Source organism: Polyergus mexicanus, unplaced genomic scaffold, assembly GCF_030449975.1.
Source record: "Polyergus mexicanus isolate NDT 795.1 unplaced genomic scaffold, iyPolMexi1.0 SCAF_24, whole genome shotgun sequence".
NCBI classification, from domain to species: Eukaryota; Metazoa; Arthropoda; class Insecta; order Hymenoptera; family Formicidae; genus Polyergus; species Polyergus mexicanus.
This window is the reverse complement of record NW_027223344.1, coordinates 1,249,868-1,276,283: the sequence shown is the minus strand read 5'-3', so window position 1 is coordinate 1,276,283 and position 26,416 is coordinate 1,249,868. Positions and strand designations below refer to the sequence as shown.

Sequence of the window (26,416 nt, the reverse complement as noted above, 5' to 3'; positions counted from 1 at the left end):
ATGACGTTCGTCGTGTGTTTTATTCATCAAATAAATTTATTGTCTGTTGGCAAAATGAAATTTTTATCATATATTTTGTCGCGAGAGAGATATCCAGACTGTTGAAAAGAAGAATACGCAATTTAGAAGATATTATTTATTTTGTATTTATTATAATATTTATTAAATATTGTGAATAGATAAAGGAGACGTTTGTTATATAAATATTTTTATTTTTTATTATTTTTGTCAATATTTGCATTTATAAGTTATTTTATACCTATCGCATATAATTGCGTTTCAGCTCTATAATTGGTCCTACTTTGTGATTTTGTATCAAAGAGATCTCTCTCTCTCTCTCTCTTTTATATTTTATTCAATTGTATTTATTATTGTTAATTCCTTCTTTTGCAGTTTTTTTTTTTTTTTTTTTTTTTTATTCTCCTGGATCTATATCTTTCCCACCTGCAATGATGTCGTACGATTATCCTCATCCAGTCTCGAGAACGTACCAATACAAAAAGGTATCGCAATCAATACGCAGAAATAAGCATGAATAATTAACTGTGAGAAATATATTATTCTCTTCGTATAACTATATCGCGAATTAAAAAAATATACTTTCGTATAATTACACGCGGCTTAAAAGAGTTGATATTTATTTACATATGTAGCCCACGAGTGATTGTGTAACAAGTTTGCGTATCTGCGTACCACGCGTTTCAATCCGAGCTCAAGTTCGCGTTTATTAATTGCCGGTGATATACGGAAATTTTTTTTTTTTTTTTTTTCGCTAGCGGTAGACGATTATTTATCGATGCGGTTTGGTGATCGCTAATTAAGTTCGTGTTATGTGGTAACATTGATACAGAGATAAAAAATTGCAAAGTTTTAGACGCATGCAAAGAGCATTTATAATAATTTACGCATTCTTTTACGATTTTATTTCTCGCGATACTCGGCATTCGACAAATCGATAGCCAGGCATTTGCCATGTAATTGACAAAGTCCTTAAATCAGGCACGATTTTTTTTAGATCCTGCGTCATTCAACGCAATCAGGATTTTATTCTTTTTTTCACGATCATTCGACAGCTGGCACCGATAAGAAATCGATGCGGGGATATCAATCGCTAATTGATAAAATCATCGCTCGTTTATCTCGGCACCGCGGCAATATAAAGAGACTTAACTTTTGACGTATCTCCGTTCATTGTAAATCGAAGATTTCTTTCGTGAATTAATACGAAGACAGAACGATTCGCGCGTTCCTCGATTATGTTCCTTTGTGTCTCGACTATGTAATAAATTAGCAATTGATGATCAAAGACACGCGACGAGAGATGCAAGATCGAGGTGCCAAAGTTTCTGCATGGCCGGTGTGCGAACGTTCGACGCAGTCGTCACGTAATATTGATTAATAAAATATAACGTGTGTTTAACACCAGATAACGAAGCCGCTTTTGGAGAGGAAGAGACGAGCGCGTATAAATCGTTGCCTCGACGAACTTAAGGATCTCATGGTGGACGCTTTACAGGTAGGAATATTGCTTTTTACATTGCCAATATCGTATAAATATTTTTCATTATTTAAAATAGCAATATTGCATATTCATAATAACAGGCGATAACAAAATAATGTGCAAAATAAAATTTTATTGCAGTTAAAAAATAATATAAATTAGAATAAAATTAAATAAGATATATACGTTCAATTTTTTTAATAAACATATATAAGATATACAAAAATGATATTCCTATATATATATATATATGTATATCTTATTTAATTTTAAATCAACTAAAAAAAAAAAAAATTTATTCTAATTTATATTATTTTCTAGCTACAATAAATTAAAATTTTATTTCACATATCATTATTAATATGCAATTATTATTATTATTATTATTATTATATACATAGCAACTTTTTTATTTTCAAACATCTTTGAACAAATGTTTCATTTAAAATATAGTGCTGCGAGTTATGCGTAAGATGTATGTTTAGATGTGACAGTACGCAACTTATATTACGCTTGCAGTTTTTTTTTGCAAGTAGCGATTAACTTTCGCTCCGCGATCTGTCGTTCGAATCTTCCTCGCTGTCAAGACAAATTATTGTTTAACGGCGGGAAGTGGCGGGAAAAGGATTTCGGATGGCAACAATCTCGGATATCGATACGTGGCCCCTGCTTCAGCGGAGCACGTGCTATGCTTTTTCTCCCCGCACTCTATTTATGATACCGAGTGCCCTTCCTTCGCGCGTCACCGCTCCCTGCTGCAATTTTACGGATCGCGCGTAACAGGAAACACATTCTCCGGCCGCAACTACGCGTGCAGGCGATTTTGCTTTTAAATATTCTCTCAGATATCGTGGGAACCTACACCCGACGAACGAGTGTCAACGAAACGATATACAGTGTGTAGTCACGCGGATCGCGCAACACGCTTTATTGGGTGACACGTGGGTGAAATTTAAATGTTTTCGATATTACCGTTTAATTTTTATTGCGCCTCAACGTCGCTTTCCGCTCGTTATTTTTACATTGCATGTTAAATGCCATCACACGATTCTCAGCCCACGATTCTGATAATACCGAACGCGATTTCCGGATAAGCGAGAGTAAGAATCATTTAACGCCATTTCAGAAAAGAGTCCCCTTCGTCACAAAATTTAAAATTTTGTTTGCAAAATATTTATACTTATTTAAAGGAATTGATGTATGAAAATTTTTATTTATTTCTACTTTTACGTATGATTTACAACACTATTTAGCATTAAACGCAAATTTAATATCAAAATGAAAATTTGAACGTCGTTACATTTTACCGTTAAAGATGCGAGGTGAGAATACGCCAAAGACTTGGATTTTAAGAAAGAATTCTGCCTCAAACGTCGGTGCACAAACGCATAAAAGAACGTCATAATGCGTTTCCTGTACATTACGTGTTAAGTGGTATTCTCTACAATGTGCTTCGCCATTGATGGTAATTTGTCGATACCGTCTTTCCGCGCGAAACGATCGCGCGCGAAGACTTACTTCTCCGTCGGCCATCGTTGCCATTGTACACGTAATTCGCTGAATCAGCGTGAAAGGCACCGTTTGATTTCACCATGCTAATTATCCAACGGCACATTACCCGGTCCAATCGGCACGTTTCGTACGGCTTAATGTTCCCCGGCCGAATGCTATTCTTCTTCTTCTTCTTCTTCTCGCAAAATGTCGCGGTTACACGATATCCTTTTAACGAACATTCTGAATTGCTCCTTCTTTTTTCTAATGAGCGTCCCGAATCGGATGTGACATAAAATACAATAAAATGCCCCGTAAGCGTCGCGAACCAGTAACGACGGCACTTTAGTAGAAATCTCTTCTAATCCGAAAAACACGACGTTTCCCCTTCGCGGAATCATTTCACGATACTTTCACGCGCCGACGATCGGTGAAACTAATCTATAGGAGAAACGGAAGCGTTAACTTCCGTAAAGAGGCGCGAAATTATACAATCGACAAGCCGGACAAAGTGTAACGACATTGTGCGCGTTATAGACAGTGCTAGATAATATTGAAATTATCTGGATAAAGATAGGATGAGATAAAATTTTATCTCAGATAAGAGACATTATTATTAGATAAAGATAAGATAACGCAAATTGTTTCATCTAAATAATTATCTAGATCTAGTTCATCTAGATAACAACAAATATTAGTTATAGATATTTTTTTATAGTTATAGTTTTATAGTTTTTATAGTTTTATAGTTTTATAGTTTTATAGTTATTAGTTATAGATATTTTTTTATTAATACTACTAAATTTCTTTTAACGCATATCCCATAAATGAAGTATGAAACTAATTGATAAATCTGACAACGGCTCGCAGACCGAGGGCGAGAACATCAGCAAGCTGGAGAAGGCGGACATCCTCGAGTTGACGGTGCGTCATCTGCAGAAGCTGCAGGCCTCGCGATCCCCCGGATTATCGGCGACGATTGCGAGCGGCGACGAAATTTCCGCGGAGAGCCGCTGGCAATCTGGCTTTGGGCATTGCGCGACGGAGGCCTGCAGATTTCTCTCGTCGCTTCCAGGTGAAGCCGCGGAGAGGCTGGCGAGACACCTCGCAGCCGGTCTTCAAAGCCGGCAAACTAATTCATCGGTAATTATCGGTTCATTCTATAATTAGTGCGATATAATTTGCGTGGAGAGAGCGGAGGAAGAAAGAGAGAAAGGAAAAAGGGAGGAGGTCGGGGGATCGGTTAATGAGGCGAAAGTTTTGGGAGCGGGCAGATACAATATCTCCCGCCGATTACGTCTCGTAAATTTGCGAGAGGATACGTCGCTATCGTTCGCTCGCTCGCGCGTGAAACTTTTAATCGAGGCACAAATTTTCGCAAATACAGTTACGCCGCGTAATTTAAAGTACGGTCCGGTGTTAATTGTCATTTCTGAGGATATAAATATTGAATAAGCCGCTTCATATGCGTTGAATTTACGTTGTTGCATAAACTTATGAGTCGCAAGAGTCGCAACGTGTAATTTATTGCAATTATCGTAATTGTATTTTGTTGCTGCGACCAAGATTGAAAAAAATGAAATTATACATGCAGTAATGATTGTTATAATTAACATCAATTAATATTATTTATAAGCTTTCCCTATACTTTATATATTCAGGATGTAATAGAGAGCGCTAATCGCGTACCCTGACCGTGCCTTATATAGCTCTCGCTACGCGCATTTTGGCCGTCTATTTTGCGTAGCCTTCCATTCTTCGGGCCAGTCTACCTTTTGTTGCTCCTGGCCACTTTCTGGATCGATCTCTAATCCAGAGATCGAAAAAGGAGATACGTATTCCTTTTATCGCCGGCTGTTTATTGTCGCCGGCGAATAAGCGCAAGATTTTTCTTGCGCTTGTAAGGAGATAAGCTCCTTCTATTTCGGGTAATTATTTTCGCTAGCGGGTGAGCGTAAACATTTGACGCTCATTGACGATCATGCGATAGTTCGTTAAACGTTAACTTTATTTTAACTGAGACGAAGCCAAGTTATCAATCAAAATTTTCATGAAAAACTTATGATAAATTATGATAAATATATAAATTTGATCAAAATTTATGTAATTATATATAATTTATATAATAATATAATATATATAATATCAATATATATAATATTAATTTATATATAATAATAATATATAATTTATAATAAAATAAAATGAATTTAGACAACATTTATGCCATTCATTATCATGTTACAAATAATTTAATTGATCGATCTCATTTGGTCTCTCATATATCAGTTGAAACAAAGTTTAAGAACAATGTCTAAAAACACATTCTACGATACGAATGAGCTATAAGAAATTAGGATAAGGTTAGCGCGCGTTATAAAAATAAATTGCCATCATACGTAATTAATTATAAAATAATGTAATTGATAAAATTACTAGCATTCTTTATTCAATAAATTTCAGTAAAAATCTACACACACAAATTGGAAAAAAAATGTTTTCTATAATCTTCTTTTTTTAATTTAGACTTAAATTTACTTTTGCAATAAATACAATGCGTATCAAAAGAATTTATTAAAAGTTATTCAACTTGATGTGTTTAAGCTCATCCGTTTAGAAGTAACGGATTTATCTACAATCTATAATCTACAATCTACAATTTACAATTTACATCTACAATCTCTACAAATCCGTTACTTTAAAATTAAATAAAAGTTTGTCACTCACCGGCACTGATGCGCAACAGCGGAGTTGTTGGTCTTGAGGCTACGTGGCTACGTTGTCTGTAACATACAAATATAAAGTCCAAATTATAGCAGCGACCAAAATATAATTAATATTTTTCGCGCGGAATATTTTATATCCGATGCGTACAATAATAAAAAGCTCTATATAATAAATATGGAACAATTTTATAAATTATGAAAAAAACATTTTTTTCAAATAGAAACTTTTATAGAATTTATATCAAAATCTCTCTTTCTCTAATTTTCTCTTGTTTACTTCATTTAAATGATGAGACCGAATTAATGCACAAACGCGATTTTTAACAACTGATATAGAAATAATAAATATTCACCCTAGGGTTGCTCCGCTGATGCAGGATACCTCTCCTAGGCCTCCTCCTCCTCTCAAAATGTCAAGGTCGCTACGTTGATCTGTAACATGCAAATAGAAGATCCAAATTGTAACAACGCTCAAAATAATTAATATTTAAAAAATTTATTATGCGCATCGAATTTTATATTCGATGCATGTAATAATAAGCAGACGAATAAAATAAATTTATAAATTTTGAAAAAGACTACTAATAACTCTAATAATAACTCTCGTATAAAAATTATAATTTCAAAATAGAAACAAGATTATAACTTTCATATATAAAATCTTTTTCTCTAATTCTCTCCTGTTTAAATCATAAATAAGTCATCGATAAAAAATCAAATTACTATATCGCGCGATTTAATTGCTTAATTTAAATTGCACGTACGCGATGGATAAATAATTAATATACAAATAAAAAATTACTCACGACAGGGTTGTTCCGTCGATGCCCGATGCCTCTCCTAGGCCTCCTCCTCCTCTCAGGTTGATTCACACACGCGATACTTAAACGGCACTCCCGCACTTTTATTAAAAGATTACTTCCGCACTTGTACGCGCGATACTTTGAACGACACTCGCGCACTTTCGAATTTCGGTACGATCGAACCTCGCTTCACGTGAGAATCACACTTCGAGTCGACAAGTCGGGAATTCACCGATTACTTCGAGCAAAGGTTAAGCGGAAGCGGAAGAAGACGAAATCGATCGATGGAATAATCGCGAATGGGGTTCGCTCGACTCTTGACCCGCGCCTGCTCCCATCGAGGGCCGACTAGAACATCGTTAGGAACGATTTCATACGAACCACCAAGTCTCTATCATACAGACTGAGCCGGGTTTATCGTAAGGCTGGTAGACGGGTCGAGAATGAAGATACCCACCTTCTACGTGCTAACAATCTAGCATTTCGAAAGCGGGAGATCAACTTCTCTAGCGAGCGAAAATCGAACCTAATTAGAACAGCCGACTCCTCAGATGCCAAACATGTCAGTATTTCTACAATGTGCTGTTAGACGGTACAAGAGAAGGGACCCATTAACGACGATTCCAAAGCGATCGACCGAACTCTAACCGATTCGGGCCGAACCGTTCGTCGGAGCAGAACGTGCCCTCAACAGCCGATTCTCGAACCGAAGTTCAAGATTAACCGCGCGAACATGCATCTATACTATGCACGAACATACGTTGCTACGCGGCCGGCATTCACCTCAGCCGCGATACTGAGGCGTTTTAACGTTGCGCCTACATTAATATATTAAATTTATTAATACATAAATATTTATATAATATATATAATATTAATATAGTATTAATATTAACTGATATTAATATAAAATTAATTATATTAATAGGTATTAATATATTAATAATTGCAACGCTGAGAGACATCCCATTTAGTCGGCGACAAAGTGTGATTCTCGGTGACAATCGTGAAAACGAGATAAAAGTCCAACGCGAAGACGCGACGACGCGAAAACGCGATACCGCGACAACGCGACGCATCGTTGCTCGTACGGCACGATGACGGCAACGACGACGCACTAATGTGCGTTCAACGCACAAATGCGCGTGCCACATATGAGCCATTGTGCGACTCGTGGCAATGCTGTAGGGACACGCGACGCGAAAGACGCGAAAGCCGTCCGCGACACGATGACGGTGCCGACGACGCGACAAGCCATCCGCGGCACGATGACAGCACCAACGATACGACGAGCCGTCCGCGGCACGATGACAGCAACGACGACGCTGGGTACTTGGTTTCCCCTTCACAGTAAACCTCGAGGACCCTTAGGACCTTAAGGCATACCGTCCAGGTACTGAAGCCACTCCACCACGTCAAGGTGTACCCATGGAGGGTTATTTTATACAATATATAATTTTCTAATATAATATATAAAACTTAAGAGAGAAAAAAATTGAATTTTATAATTGAGAGATTAGTCTAAAGTATCGGACAAAATATTATTAAATTTGAAATATTTTTAAAGAGATAATTATTGCTTATAAAGGAAAAAAAAGATCACGACAAAACAATAAATTACAATTTTGATTCCTGTCACTTCGACTCTTAGTTAAATGTATATCACCCGAAATACGCGCTTCGAAATTTATCGTTGCGATATAATTATGTATTATTTAAGATATATAAGATAAAAGATAATTAATTTTATTTATCGTATCAAATTATTTTCCGATACTTGTTGCAACCTCGTTTAAAAAAGGAATTTGATAATGTCTCTTTACTATCTTACTGTTCGAGTGTCGCCGTGACAATGATTAACCATAAGTAGTAATACCTTAATAATAGCGCGCTAATTTTTATGCCGCCAAGGCCGAATATCATATTACTGATAATTCGCAACCGAAAATATATTTTGCGTATTATGAACAAGCGGAATATTAAACTATACAAATATTTTAAATTATACATCAATTATTTAATAAATTAATATGTCTCGAAACTTATCGTCATTTTAATTATTCGGACCTGCGATTCGACTATTTTTTTATACGCTTTCTATCCGAATCATATTTAAATCGTCGAAAAGTTAAATGAAAAAGCAGAACGGACGAAATATAATTAAATCTTAATTATTTTTAGAGAAATAATTATTATTTATAAAGGGAAAGAAACATCGCGACAAAACAATTTACATTTAAAATTTTGATATCTATCATTTCAACTCTTGATTAGATGTAACACAAATACACATCACGCGAAATACGAGCGCGTATACCGACCACATTTATATCGCGCTATGACTGGCTTCATAGCGCGATATAAATTTCTGATTATATTTTCTTTCCCGCAACAACTTTTCTCTCAACAATATTACATTACACGCTTTAATACTATTATTCAAGTGTATGAGTAATAACAAAATCATGATACGTAAACAATACACTCTCAGAAAGGATTTCTGATAACGAGACAAAAAATATACTTGACATATTTAATCGTATCACAACCTTATGCGGTATAAAAATAAAACAATTTTAAAATTAAATCAATAATTCCTTTTCTTCTCTCTCGAATTAAATAAGATTGTCTTATTATCTTGAGACAAGAGTAACATATACAAATCTAAGCTTATATATAGTCTTGCATTTAGAATAACTCGATGTTAGATCGCTACAAATTTCCATCTTCATCTTTGTGAGAAAATTAACGGGATAGCACCGAGAGCATTTTATTCTAGATTTAAGAATTTTCCATTCAAGATTAAAATATTCCTTTTTCAATAATAAATATGATTGTCGCTGTATCGATCCTATTTCATGATAGATTGAAGAGTAATAGCATTAGATCCGGAAATCTTTTCTGTGGGTGTAGCGCGCCAATTTTTACGCCGCCAAGACCGAGTATCATATTATTGAAAAGTCGTTGCCGAAATATTTTATATGTACAATTATATTATATATATATATACGCGGGGAATATTAAAGTTTATAAAATATATTTTAAATTATGTTTATTAAACGGTTGATGTATCGCGAAGTCTTGTATTAATTACTCGATTTTGCGAATCGATTGTTTAATTGCTCGATCTTAATCCGAAGCATATTTAGATGCTGTTAAAAGTCAAACGATAAAGCGTCGAAAATATATTTAATTTTAAATTTTATTTTTGAAGAAATAATTATTTCTTATTGTGGTAATGTATTTAAAAGATAAGTAGATAATCATCTTATCAAATTATTTTCCGGTACTTGTCGCGATCGCGTTTAGAAAACGAATTTGACGGAGCGTCTCGCACAAAACTACTTTACTGCGCGGATGTCGTCGTGTGAATGATAACACATAAGAAAGGAATTTGATGTCGACGGAACGTCCCACCCCACTATAGTTCTTATTCAAGTGTCGCCATATGAGTAATAACAAAATCATGATACGTAAACAATAGCGCGCCAATGTTTACGCCCCACCAAGGCTTAATACCATGTTATTGAAAAGTCGTTGCCGAAATATTTTATATGTACAATTATATTATATATATATATATATATATATATATATGTGTGTGTGTGTGTATATGTATATATATATATGTATGTATATATATATATATATATATATATATATACATATATACGTGAAATATTAAAGTTTATAAAATATATTTTAAATTATGATTAATTATATTTATTAAACGGTTGATGTATCGCGAAGTCTTATATTAATTACTCGATTTTGCGAATCGATTGTTTAATTGCTCCATCTTAATCCGAATCATATTTAGATGCTGTTAAATGTCAAACGATAAAGCGTCGAAAATATATTTAATTTTAAATTTTATTTTTGAAGAAATAATTATTTCTTATTGTGGTAATGTATTTAAAAGATAAGTAGATAATCATCTTATCAAATTATTTTCCGGTACTTGTTGCGATCTCGTTTAAAAAAGGAATTTGATAATGTCTCGCGCTCTATTACCTACTCTCTTTCTTTCGCTTTCATGCTCCCACGAAATCTTTCGATCCGTCATGCACGAGAGATGCACAAGAATGCGACACGGTTGTCGTGTATATAAAATAATATACGCGAGGATTTAAAGCGCGATCGAGTAACATAAATATAGTTAAGACAATTGAATAATTCACTGATATACAATCATATATAATATACAGAAAAAAACAACTTTTGTATAAATTGTGCTAAATTTATGAATTAAATAAAACGTCTATTCAAATTAATCTTTTGCGGATTACAAAATATTTAATTTGTAATTATTATTCAATATTTATTTTATAAAATGTAATATAAAAATATTTGAAGTATATTTTATGTAAATCCTTTACTCGATCATCAAGATTTCTTAGCGTACTAATTATATTAAACAATATATATATCCATTTTTTCCTGATATTTTAACGTCAAATATTAAATTACATTTATACATATTTACTAATTGATATTTTATTAAAATTATATTTTTAAAAATACTCTGACTCTTTTTTTCACATTTGTTATTTTATACATATATTACACACATACATTAATATGTATATCTATATATAAATGTTACAATTTCATTACCTCGAGATTGAAATTTGACTCACCGGTACGATGCGCAACAGCGGAGTTGTAGTACACATGTTGAAATCTGTAAAACATAAATATAACCAAATTATATAAAACTTATAATAATATAATAATATAAAATGTTTGAAATAATTATCCAGAAAAAAATTGTCAACGTATAATTATATATAAAATATCATGAAATATTAATGTTCCGATCTGTTAATAATATAGTGATTGCTCCTGCAAGGACGGGTAAAGATAAGAGGAGTAAAATTGCGGTGATTATAAAATCGATCATACTAATAAAGGAATTTTATCAATAGAAATATTTATATGATGTATATTTATAATTGTTGAGATAAAATTAATCGCCCCTATAATTGAGGATATACCAGCAATATATGTAGGAAGAAAATAGTTAAATCTACAGAAGGACTATTATGAAAAATATTGGATGCGAGAGGAGGATAAATTGTTCATCCTTGTTCCTGTACCTTCATTAATATAATTTCTTAAAAGTAAAAGAGTTAAAGATGGAGGTAATAATCAAAATCTTATATTATTTATACGAGGATAGGCTATATCTGGAGATCCAAGTATTATAGGAATTAAAAAATTTCCAAATCCACCAATTATATAAATGGTATTACTATAAAAAAAATTATAATGGAATTATAAAGAAAATGGTTAGTAACTATTGAATTGTAAATTTGATCATTATTAATTAGTGAATTTGAACATCCTAATTCTAATCGGATAATTATTCTTATAGATGATCCAATTATTCCCGCTCACATTGAAAATAAAAAGTATAAAATTCCGATATCTTTATGGTTTGTAGAGTATAGTCATTTGTTCATAATTTAATATTAATTTAATATTAATTTAATGTTAATTTAATATTGATTTAATAATTATTCAGTAATAATTAATTAAAATATTAATATATAAGTATTATGTCTGAATTAAGGTAATAAATTGTAAATTTATTTATGAAAGTAAGTTGTTTTCTAATACTAATAAATTATTTTATAGTTTAGGTAAAAATATTATATATATATAAATTGCAAATTTAAAGAAATTTTTAAAAATATAATAAATTAAAATATAAGAATTATAAAATATATTATATATTAAACTTTGAAGGTTTAAAGTTTTTATTAACTTAAAATCTTAAAATAATTTAAATAAGTAAAATTATTAAAGATATAATTATTCTAAAATATGTTAATAATGGTAATTTTTTAAAATTAATAAAATTAAATTTAAAATAATAAATATTATTAAAAAGTTTAGATTTAAAAATAAATAAAAAAAAAATATAGTTATATTTATTAAATTAATGTAAGTATACATTAAAATAAAAGAATTTTAGGCATTCTAGATAGATTAAGAGATAATATTAGGCATATTAAATTAAAATTAATGTAGGAGTAATTATTAAAAAAAAAAATTAGAAGATAATTTAAAATGGGAATAAATAAGGCAAGTTATTACTTGCCTTATTTATTCCCATTTTAAATTATCTTCTAATTTTTTTTTTTAATAATTACTCCTACATTAATTTTAATTCATTATGATTAATTTACATATGTATTTATAGGTTAATCTTATTTAACCTATAAATACATATGTAAATTAATCATAATGAATTTTTTAAAAAAATTAATATTAATATTCATCTGGTTTGGTTAATTGATGAGTATGTCGATAATATTTTAAAATTAAATAAATTGATTATTTTAATGACAGAGATATACGAGGATGAAAGAATTAAAATATATATGAATAAATTATTAATTTCAATAATTGAAAGTATATAAAATGGAGTAATTTTTTGAATAGTTAATAAGATAAATAATGTATTTCATGGTATAGTTATAGATATTAGAGGTATTCATAAATGAAAAGGAGGAATTCTTAATTTTAGTATTAGGGACATAACAAAATTTAAAATAAAAAAGTTATTGTTAAAAAATAAATTATTAATTATTAATGAAAAAATTAGTATTAAAGATGCTATAACTTGAATAATATAGTATAAGAAAATTATTTTTTTATTAATTAATTTTATACACAAGTGACAAATGAATAAAAAATTATTGATTTCTATAAAAAATCATGTTATAAATAAGTCGGAAAAAAATTAAGGAATTAAGGCAAAATTAACTAAATTTAAAATAATGACAAATTTATTAAATAAATTAAAAAAAAATAAAAATAAATATTATAATGTAAATAATTTTATTAATTAAAAATTATATTATATATTTATTTAATTTATAATTATAAATTAATAATAATTAATTTATTAATAAAAAAAAATAAATTAATTTATATTTTAATGTAAGGTGCATAAAAATTTTTGAAGTTTTTTGTGATAGTTTAATTCTATTAAATATAATTGTGTGTGTATAAATAATAATTTAATTTTAATTAAACTAATAATCAATTATTTTATTATTTTATTGCAATTTAATGAAAATATTTAATTAAAATATATAATTTATTCTATCAAAATAATCTCTTTTCAGGCATATCATTTATATTATTATAAAAAAATAAGAGATATTAATCTGTGGTTAGGGTATGAACCTAAAAGCTTTTTATTTAGCTTACTTATTTTAATAATAATATTTTATATTATATATAAAATAGATATAATTGTTTGTTACATTAAATTAATTTGAAAATAGAATTTATATGCGAATGGAGATAATTATTTGTTGAATAAAATTTTGAGAGGTGTAATCCTCGGGGAGCGTGGAATCAATAAATTTGTTAATTTAAAATTTAATTTTAATATTTTTTTACATAGAATTTATTAGTTTGAAAATAAAATTTATTTAAAAATATATATTTTTATGTATAATAAAAATAAATAATTTATTTATATATATATATATATATATATGTATATATATATATATATATATATATATATATATATATATATATTGGTCTTTATTAAAATATAAATTTATATAAGTTTTAGAAAAAAATTGATAAATAATAATAAAATTAAATTAAAATTGGCGAAAATTCAAAGATTTTAGGCAAAAATGAAAAGTTTATGGAAATATTCATTAATTTTAATTATTTATAATATATATATATATATATATATATATATATATATATAATAAATTTAATGAATTTTTATTTATAAATAATTATATAATTATAATTAAAAATAATATAAAATAATTTACTATTAATCATTAGTAATATATTTTATTAAAAATAATGTTAAATATTAAAAACTTAAAGTTAAAAAAAAAAGAAAAAAATTAATAAAAATTATTAATAATTAAGAAACTGTATTTAATAATTATTAATTTAATTTAAATATACGGGATTAATAATTAAAAATTGATAGCCATTATTAATAAATAAATCATTAATTAAATTAATTTTTATATAATAATATATAATTATATATTATATAATTGAATGTATATATATAATTATTATTTAAATAATAATATATTATAATTAATATTAAAAATTTAATATTAACAATTATTAATTAATTAGTAATTTTATTATATGTGTGAATAAATAAATTAATATCAGTAGGAAAATCTGTAGTAAGGGGAGAATATTATAGGATTTGAGAGTGAATTAAGAATTTAATACCAACGTTTATTAATTAATTAGTAATTTTATTATATGAATAAATAAATGAAATAAAATAAATTTTTTTTTATATATTTATTTTTTAATTTGATGTATAAATAAATTTTGATATAATTTAATTTATAAAAAAATTTAAATAATTTTTTATAAAGAATTTAATATATAAAATAATTATTTTAATGAAAATTATTAATAGAAATTTAAAATTAATTATTAATTAATAAAAGTGCCAGAAATTGCGGTTAAACTTAAAATAAAAATAAATTAAATATAATTAGTTAAAAAGATATAATTTATTTAAAATTTATTAAATTAATATATTAAATTTATATATGGCGAAATATAATAAATATTAAAAATTTAATTATTTTAGTAATAAATAATATTAAGTAAATTTATTTAAAAATTAGGATTAGATACCGTATTATTTTTATGAAAAATTTATTAATTAAATATTAAATGTTTAATCATTAAAAATAAAAAATTTGGCGGTATTTTATAATTTTAGAGGAACTTGTTAATTAATTTGATAATCCACGAATAGATTTACTTAATTAATATATTTTATGTATTGTTGTTTAAAAATTATATTAATAGAGACAAAAATTGATAATTTTTTATATTAATAAATTAATTATAATTCAAATGAAAATGTAGAATAATTAAGATTTTAATGAGTTACAATTAATTTAAATTATATATATATATAATTTAGATAAAATTTAAATTTTATAATGAATTGGATTTAAATGTGTAAATTTATATAAATTTATAAATTGAATTTTTTTTAAAGTATGTACAAATTGCCCGTCATTTTCATTAATTTAATTTATGAGAAAAGTCGTAACAAAATAAATATATTGGAAAATGTATTTAGAGTTTTATAATAAAAATTAATATTTAATTATATAAAAATTAAAAATTTTAGTTTAATTTAAAATAATTCATTTACATTGAAAAGAGTAATATGTTAAATGAAATGTATATTAAAATTTTAATAAATAAATAAATTATTTTTTTTTGTATTTAATAAAAATAATTTTTAAATGAAATTTTATAAGATTGAGGTTATTAATTTTATATTTTAAATAATAAATTTTTATTACGTTTTATTTGGTTTTAGTAATGATATTAAAATAATTATTTTTTAAATTATAATTTAAAGTAATGTAAATAAATAATAATTAAGTATAAAATAGTAAATTTTATTTATTGTACCTTTTGTATGAGGATTTATTAAATAAAAATTTTATAAATAAAATTTCTCGATATAAGAAGAGTTAAATTAAAATAAAAGTTAATGTTGAATAATTATTTAAAATTTTTATTTAGTGAAGAAATTTTATTCGGTTTTTTTGGTATCTAGTTTTTTTTTTATATAAATTTAATTTAAATATAAATTGTTAATTATAATTAATTATTAGTAAATTAATTAAATATAAAAATTTATATTAAAAATTTACGAGATAATCTGTAAGTTAGTTTAAATAAGGGTGTATTAAATAAATTAAAAATAAGTAGTAAATATATTTTTAAAATTTAAAATTATTTGAAAAAATTTAATAATTTATATTTATTTATTTATTGATTATTAATTTAATTTAAAATAAATTTATTTATAAATTTTAATAATTTAAAAATTATATTTAAAAATTTAATTAATTAAAAAAATATATATAATTATAAAAATTATTGATTAATTATGATAAAATTAGTATAAATTTTTAATAAAAAAATAATTTAATTATTTTAAATATAATAAATTTATTAGAGGAATTAGGCAAAAATTATATTAATTATTAATAAAATTAAGTTCACCTGTTTAATAGAAACATGATTATATTATAATTTATGATTATATTTTAAAATTTATTCTGCTCAACGATAAACATATTATTAAATAGCCGCAGTATTTTGACTGTGCAAAGGTAGCATAATCAATTGTTTTTTAATTGAAGGCTGGAATGAAGGAATGAATGAAATTTAAACTGTCTTTAATAAAAAATTAAAATTAAAATTTTAAGTAAAAATGCTTAAATATTATTATGGGACGAGAAGACCCTATAGAATTTTATATATGTATTAATAATTATAATTAAGTATTAGAATTATTATTTGATAGTATATTTTATTGGGAGGATAATTAAATTAAATGAACTTTATTGTTATATATATATATATATATATATGAAAAATGAAATTTGCAATTTTTATAGATTACACAATATTTTATACATGATTATACATATGAGCAATTTTTGCCGAAGATTTCGAGCAAGTTATATATAAATTTCAAAGTGGGAAAAATAATGAACAATAATTAATTGCATTATATTGCTCAATAATAAATATAAAAAGATTGACTTTATCGCGATGAGAAACAAGCAATCAAAATATATTTTACGAATAAGAAATTAAATAAATTTTATACTACTCACCCCACGGTTGCTCCGCCGTTGCCCGATGCCTCCCCGGGCCTCCTCGTCCACCTCACTTCTTTGTCCTCCTCTTTTTAATGGTCGACGCGCGAATAACAACAATGTCCGGGATGCCAGGAATGTAAACACTAACGCTGGAATGTAAACAATAAATTTTTGTTACGCGACTAAAGTCAACCATATATAGCAATTAATAATCGCGCTGCTCGACTCGTAACCATTTTAATCCATATGCATGTTACGTTTAATCGACGACGATCGAGAAGTTTTAAAACAATAATTTTCTTCCGTTATTACAATTTAATATAGAAAAACAAGAAATAACTTGTCTAGAATTTAATCTTTATAATTCTTGTGATTATGTTACGAAGGATACTACAAAATATGCACCGAGTGATTCGCGCTGCTACCTTCATTCGAGTGTCGCCGCAATGAGAAGCAATGACGTCACGGGACGTAAAAGAATAACGCACCGCCGGCGCCGTAAAATAGGAGTACCGAACTTTTATTACGCGATTGACAGTTTTATTGATTGTGAGGTTTAGTAGATTAATAGATTAAGAAGAGGCATACCGTTCTGTAATAGTCAGTATCTGTCGCAATAATATTAAGAAGATTAATTACCGCGAGATGTACGGAGCGACTCACACCACTACCTGCTCAGTCGAGTGTCGCCGCGCGAATGACGACAAGGTGAAGGGTAGTATAAAAGTATAAATAATAGCTAAGTTAGTACAAACAACAGCGGCGTACGCCGCAAAAAAGGAGCGCCGAATTTTTGTAACGCGATTGAAAATTATTGAAACGAGCGATTAAATTGGATCGTATATTATATAGCAAATAATAATTAATAATCGCGCTGCTCGACTCGTAATCATTTTAATCCATATGCATGTTACGTTTAATCGACGACGATCGAGAAGTTTTAAAACAATAATTTTCTTCCGTTATTAAAATTAACTTGTCTAGAATTTAATCTTTCTAATTCTTGTGTTTATGTTACGAAGGATACTACAAAATATACACCGAGTGATTCGCGCTGCTACCTTCATTCGAGTGTCGCCGCAATGAGAAGCAATGACGTCACGGGATGTAAAAGAATAACGCACCGCCGGCGCCGTAAAATAGGAGTACCGAACTTTTAATACGCGATTGACAATATTATTGATTGTGAGATTTAATAGATTAAGAAGAGGCATACCGTTCTGTAATAGTCAGTATCTGTCGCAATAATATTAAGAAGATTAATTACCGCGATATGTACGGAGCGACTCACACCACTACCTGCTCAGTCGAGTGTCGCCGCGCGAATGACGACAAGGTGAAGGGTAGTATAAAAGTATAAATAATAGCTAGGCTAGTACAAACAACAGCGGCGTACGCCGCAAAAAAGGAGCGGCGAATTTTTGTAACGCGATTGAAAATTATTGAAACGCGCGATTAAATTGGATCGTATATAGCAAATAATAATTAATAATCGCGCCGCTCGATTCGTAATCGTTCTATTCTATACACGTTTAATCAACAATGATCAAAAAATTTTGAAATAATAACTTTGTTGTGATATTACGATCTAATATAGAGAAAAGAGATATACCCATAGACTTTTATATATATACTAGATTTTCAACAGGCGATGCGACAGGTGAAGCTAGGGCAGCCATTTACAATTGGGCAGAATATAACTAGACACCTCTATTAAGCTAGCAGGACCAAATCAGCAGAATCAAACTGGACCTATCAGATTATTTAGTACCCATTTTGTACTAATTTGTACCAATAATAATAATTTTGTACCTTGTGCCATTTTCAAAAAAACCGTGGCGCTGCTACCATCAAATTAAGCTAGCAGGACCAAACTAAAACAAAACAAAAAAATAAAAATAAGACCAGAAATAGAAAGGGCTGAATTTGTACTAATTTGTACCACCCAAATAAACTCAATATATTTAGCCCTTATGCTTAAAACAACCCCCAATTGAATTTAGCCCAATTAAGCTCAAGAGTAAAGTACTCTTTCCAATCAGCAGAATCAATCGCTACTTACACACTGGACGCGGCATAATTTGTACCGCCAAAATGTGAAGTTTCAAATTTTGTACCCCCGCCGTTCCTTCGAAAACTACCCCCGACTTCTATCTGTCTCAAAAGTAAAATACCCTTCGCGACGAGCAGAATCAATCACTACTTGTACACACAACGCGACATAATTCGTACCATCAAAATCTAAAGTTTCAGATTTTGTACCCCGTTTTTTTTTTTATTGTGTTTTTCAAAGCAGTGGTATCAACGCAGAGTACTTTCACATTTTGGCGGTACAAATTATGTCGCGCCGAGTGTACAAGTAGCGATTGATTCTGCTCGTGGCGAAAGGTACTTTACTCTTGAGATTGAGATGGGTCGGGGGTAGTTTTCGAATGAACGGCGGGGGTACAAAATCTGTAACTTTAGATTTTGATGGTACAAATTATGTCGCGTTGTGTGTACAAGTAGCGATTGATTCTGCTCGTGGCGAAAGGTACTTTACTCTTGAGATTGAGATGGGTCGGGGGTAGTTTTCGAAGGAACGGCGGGGGTACAAAATTTGAAACTTCACATTTTGGCGGTACAAATTATGCCGCGTCCAGTGTGTAAGTAGCGATTGATTCTGCTGATTGGAAAGAGTACTTTACTCTTGAGCTTAATAGGGCTAAATTCAATTGGGGGTTGTTTTAAGCATAAGGGCTAAATATATTGAGTTTATTTGGGTGGTACAAATTAGTACAAATTCATCCCTTTCTATTTCTGGTCTTATTTTTATTTTTTTGTTTTGTTTTAGTTTGGTCCTGCTAGCTTAATTTGATGGTAGCATCGCCACGGTTTTTTTGAAAATGGCACGAGGTACAAAATTATTATTATTGGTACAAATTAGTACAAAATGGGTACTAAATAATCTGATAGGTCCAGTTTGATTCTGCTGATTTGGTCCTGCTAGCTTAATAGAGGTTAACTAGACTGTCAATCCATAGTTATTTTTGAAAGAAAAGCTGCAATATTAATATAAAAGTATATTAAATATTAATATAAAAGTATATATTGAATATTAATATAAAAGTATATTGAATATTGCGCAGCTTTTCTTTCAAAAATAAATATCGAATGACAGTCTAGTTACATTCTGTCTAATTATAAATGACTGCCTGTCACATCGCGATTAAAAGTTATTAAAACGCGCGATTAAATTGGTTCGTATATAGCAAATAATAATTAATAATTGCGCCGCTCGATTCGTAATCGTTCTATTCTACACACGTTTAATCAACAATAATCAAAAAATTTTGAAATAATAACTTTGTTCTGATATTACGATCTAATATAGAGAAAGGAGATATAACGCGTCGTTCGGAACTTTATTATTTTATGTATCGTGTGAGAGAGAGAGATTCATTGAAATTGCACAATCAATATTTTACTATCTTTTTCTAAGATGTGTTCATTAAAGGCGGAGCAGCCGTATATAAAGTCGTAAATGAATATAACTTTAATTATATTAAAGCTACATGGCGGGCCGAAATCGCGACGCTTTTCCGAAATCATTTGCGTCAGGTACATTATTCGCTTTGATTTCGATTACCGTTAAAGATATCGATATTATTCAAAAAAGACATTGTTCTACATGCTGTCCGCTACAAGGATTGACGCATTAAAATTTTGAAATTAATAAGCTGACGATTATTAAAGGCATTAAGCTGGCGAAAATCGCGACGTCTTTTCCTGGAAACGACACGCGAAGGCTCGCCGGACGATTCTCGGAATCGGAGGGAGAAGGAGGGGGGATGGGGAGCGAGCTTCCGATCGTCGCGAGCGTCACGCAATTATATAGACTGTGTTCCGAAATTTATCGCTAGTACTGAAAATCTCTAACATGCATAATATGACCCCTAGAGATTTCCGGTACTGGCGGTGAATTTTAGAACACGATCATAGTTGATTTTTCGACATATTCCGGTTACAAAACTTTGGAGGATTGACGCATTAGATTTTTAAAATTAATAAGATGACGATTATTAATGGGATTAAGCTGGCGAAAATCGCGACGTCTTTTCCTGGAAACGAAACGCGAAGGTCCGCCGGACGATTCTCGGAATCGGAGGGAGAAGGAGGGGGGATGGGGAGCGAGCTTCCGATCGTCGCGAGCGTCACGCAATTATATAGACTGTGTTCCGAAATTTATCGCTAGTACTGAAAATCTGTAACATGCATAATATGACCCCTAGAGATTTCCGGTACTGGCGGTGAATTTTAGAACACGATCATAGTTGATTTTTCGACATATTTCGGTTACAAAACTTTGGAGGATTGACGCATTAAAATTTTAAAATTAATAAGCTGACGATTATTAAAGGCATTAAGCTGGCGAAAATCGCGACGTCTTTTCCTGGAAACGACACGCGAAGGCTCGCCGGACGATTCTCGGAATCGGAGGGAGAAGGAGGGGGGATGGGGAGCGAGCTTCCGATCGTCGCGAGCGTCACGCAATTATATAGACTGTGTTCCGAAATTTATCGCTAGTACTGAAAATCTCTAACATGCATAATATGACCCCTAGAGATTTCCGGTACTGGCGGTGAATTTTAGAACACGATCATAGTTGATTTTTCGACATATTTCGGTTACAAAACTTTGGAGGATTGACGCATTAAAATTTTAAAATTAATAAGCTGACGATTATTAAAGGCATTAAGCTGGCGAAAATCGCGACGTCTTTTCCTGGAAACGACACGCGAAGGCTCGCCGGACGATTCTCGGAATCGGAGGGAGAAGGAGGGGGGATGGGGAGCGAGCTTCCGATCGTCGCGAGCGTCACGCAATTATATAGACTGTGTTCCGAAATTTATCGCTAGTACTGAAAATCTCTAACATGCATAATATGACCCCTAGAGATTTCCGGTACTGGCGGTGAATTTTAGAACACGATCATAGTTGATTTTTCGACATATTTCGGTTACAAAACTTTGGAGGATTGACGCATTAAAATTTTAAAATTAATAAGCTGACGATTATTAAAGGCATTAAGCTGGCGAAAATCGCGACGTCTTTTCCTGGAAACGACACGCGAAGGCTCGCCGGACGATTCTCGGAATCGGAGGGAGAAGGAGGGGGGATGGGGAGCGAGCTTCCGATCGTCGCGAGCGTCACGCAATTATATAGACTGTGTTCCGAAATTTATCGCTAGTACTGAAAATCTCTAACATGCATAATATGACCCCTAGAGATTTCCGGTACTGGCGGTGAATTTTAGAACACGATCATAGTTGATTTTTCGACATATTCCGGTTACAAAACTTTGGAGGATTGACGCATTAAAATTTTAAAATTAATAAGCTGACGATTATTAAAGGCATTAAGCTGGCGAAAATCGCGACGTCTTTTCCTGGAAACGACACGCGAAGGCTCGCCGGACGATTCTCGGAATCGGAGGGAGAAGGAGGGGGGATGGGGAGCGAGCTTCCGATCGTCGCGAGCGTCACGCAATTATATAGACTGTGTTCCGAAATTTATCGCTAGTACTGAAAATCTCTAACATGCATAATATGACCCCTAGAGATTTCCGGTACTGGCGGTGAATTTTAGAACACGATCATAGTTGATTTTTCGACATATTTCGGTTACAAAACTTTGGAGGATTGACGCATTAAAATTTTAAAATTAATAAGCTGACGATTATTAAAGGCATTAAGCTGGCGAAAATCGCGACGTCTTTTCCTGGAAACGACACGCGAAGGCTCGCCGGACGATTCTCGGAATCGGAGGGAGAAGGAGGGGGGATGGGGAGCGAGCTTCCGATCGTCGCGAGCGTCACGCAATTATATAGACTGTGTTCCGAAATTTATCGCTAGTACTGAAAATCTCTAACATGCATAATATGACCCCTAGAGATTTCCGGTACTGGCGGTGAATTTTAGAACACGATCATAGTTGATTTTTCGACATATTCCGGTTACAAAACTTTGGAGGATTGACGCATTAAAATTTTAAAATTAATAAGCTGACGATTATTAAAGGCATTAAGCTGGCGAAAATCGCGACGTCTTTTCCTGGAAACGACACGCGAAGGCTCGCCGGACGATTCTCGGAATCGGAGGGAGAAGGAGGGGGGATGGGGAGCGAGCTTCCGATCGTCGCGAGCGTCACGCAATTATATAGACTGTGTTCCGAAATTTATCGCTAGTACTGAAAATCTCTAACATGCATAATATGACCCCTAGAGATTTCCGGTACTGGCGGTGAATTTTAGAACACGATCATAGTTGATTTTTCGACATATTTCGGTTACAAAACTTTGGAGGATTGACGCATTAAAATTTTAAAATTAATAAGCTGACGATTATTAAAGGCATTAAGCTGGCGAAAATCGCGACGTCTTTTCCTGGAAACGACACGCGAAGGCTCGCCGGACGATTCTCGGAATCGGAGGGAGAAGGAGGGGGGATGGGGAGCGAGCTTCCGATCGTCGCGAGCGTCACGCAATTATATAGACTGTGTTCCGAAATTTATCGCTAGTACTGAAAATCTCTAACATGCATAATATGACCCCTAGAGATTTCCGGTACTGGCGGTGAATTTTAGAACACGATCATAGTTGATTTTTCGACATATTTCGGTTACAAAACTTTGGAGGATTGACGCATTAAAATTTTAAAATTAATAAGCTGACGATTATTAAAGGCATTAAGCTGGCGAAAATCGCGACGTCTTTTCCTGGAAACGACACGCGAAGGCTCGCCGGACGATTCTCGGAATCGGAGGGAGAAGGAGGGGGGATGGGGAGCGAGCTTCCGATCGTCGCGAGCGTCACGCAATTATATAGACTGTGTTCCGAAATTTATCGCTAGTACTGAAAATCTCTAACATGCATAATATGACCCCTAGAGATTTCCGGTACTGGCGGTGAATTTTAGAACACGATCATAGTTGATTTTTCGACATATTCCGGTTACAAAACTTTGGAGGATTGACGCATTAGATTGTTAAAATTAATAAGATGACGATTATTAAAGGGATTAAGCTGGCGAAAATCGCGACGTCTTTTGCCGAAATCATTTGCGTCAGATACATTATTCGCTTACATCTCGTCTACCGTTAAAGGTATCGATGTTATTCAAGAAAGTCATTGTTCTACACGATCTTTGCTACATTATACATTTCGCGAAAGCGGGAACGATAAATTATAGCTGCGGTCGAAAGATACTAGAGATGCTTCGAAGCATTGCATTAACCAATTAGAATAAAGAAATCTTTACTCTCTTTGCCCTGATTGGTCAATCAAACGTATCGAAACATTTCTAGCGTCGTTCCGACCGCAGCCTATGAATTTCTCGCTTTGTCGCGAACCAGAAAAGGTGCCATATTCAAATTTTTAAAATTTTTATTTTTCTCGTAATAGGTGCTAGAGAACTGTTGTAACCAGAGAGAAGCCTGTGAGGGATCACACGCTGCCGTTTTTTGTAAAATATTTAGTTTTCAATAATCTTACCGTAATACTTTTATGTACAGAATAATGAGACGAATCAATTAGTATAAAAAAATAATTGTATCCAAGAAAATTATTTACAATGTATTTTTATAAACATTTTTTTTTGTTTTTTTTTGCACTAATTGTTTGGTCTCATTATTCTGTACATAAAAGTATTACGGTAGGATTATCGAGAACTAAATATTTTACGAGATATTTCATTTTTTATATCAAAATACGTCAGATTAAAATATAAAATAACTTAAAAAGTACTTAATGAAAAAATACTATATTATAGTGTTTTGGAAAGCTCTCGAGATCGCAGAGATTTATGATCGCGAAGTGTTAACGATCGCCGTATAATGACGTCAAAAAACTTGTTCTCCCCAGCCGAAAGCCAATCTGTTATCGCCTACTCTGGTCAATCTGGATCGCATCGCCAACATCGTGGCACCTTGTCCAGTCGCCACCTCCGGCGAAATTGATTCGGCGATACCTTCCGCAAGCGTGTCACCGGAGATCAAATCCATGACCCGCGCCGATAGGACTGTCGACGAGATCGGCGACGCGAGCGCGTCGACGACAACCGTTTCTTCTTCCACGCCTCGATGTCGGGCCACGTTGTCGCTCGTTGACGGTGAGGAGAAATTAACAATAAATTGCAGCGGCAAGCCGAAGAGTCTCAGGGATCGGCGGCCAACGACGACGGCGACAACGATGATGAGGAACAAAACGAATGACCCGCAAGACATTAACGCCGATGACGATGAAGAAATCGACGTCGAACGCGTGGACGAACGCGACCCGATGTGGCGACCGTGGTAGCGCACTCGAGCACACTTTGTAATAAGCCGCCGATGAGATGCATTCCCTATTCAGAGACTGTCTCAAAACGTTCCGTTATTCACCTCATTTATAATATACTTTGACGTTCTCGAAGTTGATTTCTTCTTGATAAAAATGTTAAGCACTTATAAATGACTGAGAGTGAAGAAGCAAACAAAATACATAACAGATGTTTATTATTTACTTAATTGCAGATTTATATTATTCGAATGATATATTTCAATTTAAGGCTTAATTAAAATGTAAGAGAGGTCTGATGTGTATATAACATATTATTAAAATGTAATATGATATTTTTTAGATTTTTCAGTTAAGAGTTATTGTGTGTGAAGAATAGAGAAAATGGGAAAAAATATTAGAGGTAACAAGAGAAAAGTAAACTTCTATTCAAAGTTAAATTTTCACTCTCTTTAAAGTAACTCATTTAAATCTTAATTTTTTATTTTAATTTTTACTTTTAATAAGTTTTTATGTTAAAAAGTATATATATTAATTATAAGTCACAAGAGATTTATTCGATGAATTTCCCTTTACGTTAAATGCTGGTTGCAATACATATGGATGGTTGCAATACATATCATGCCTGTACCAATAGAGAATGATAAAGGGATCATCGGTATTATAACGTATGTAACATTAATAATCTTGTGTTAATTTTTATATTACTTTGGTACTTGGCTTTAAATCGTAGATGATAGTATATATTTTTAGAAATTCACATTATTATTTACAAATAGAATTGTGATATATGTTAAAGCAATTTTTTATTGTTCGAATATTTTAAAAGACAAATGACTACATACAAAAAAAAAAAAAAAAAAAAAAAAACTCTATATCTCAACAGATTATATATCTGCTACGAATTAAAGACA

The 26,416-nt window shown here is 31.2% G+C and overlaps 1 protein-coding gene across 1 annotated transcript; it reads left to right on the top strand.

Moving 5' to 3' along the window:
• Positions 1-417: 417 nt before the first annotated feature.
• Positions 418-25,698, top strand: LOC138943014 (enhancer of split mgamma protein). Its single transcript, XM_070313535.1, has 4 exons — positions 418-503; positions 1,427-1,516; positions 3,863-4,135; positions 25,089-25,698. Exons 1-4 carry the CDS (start codon positions 450-452, stop codon positions 25,521-25,523), a joined length of 852 nt encoding a protein of 283 aa, XP_070169636.1. The 5' UTR covers positions 418-449; the 3' UTR covers positions 25,524-25,698.
• The last annotated feature ends 718 nt before the right edge of the window (positions 25,699-26,416 follow it).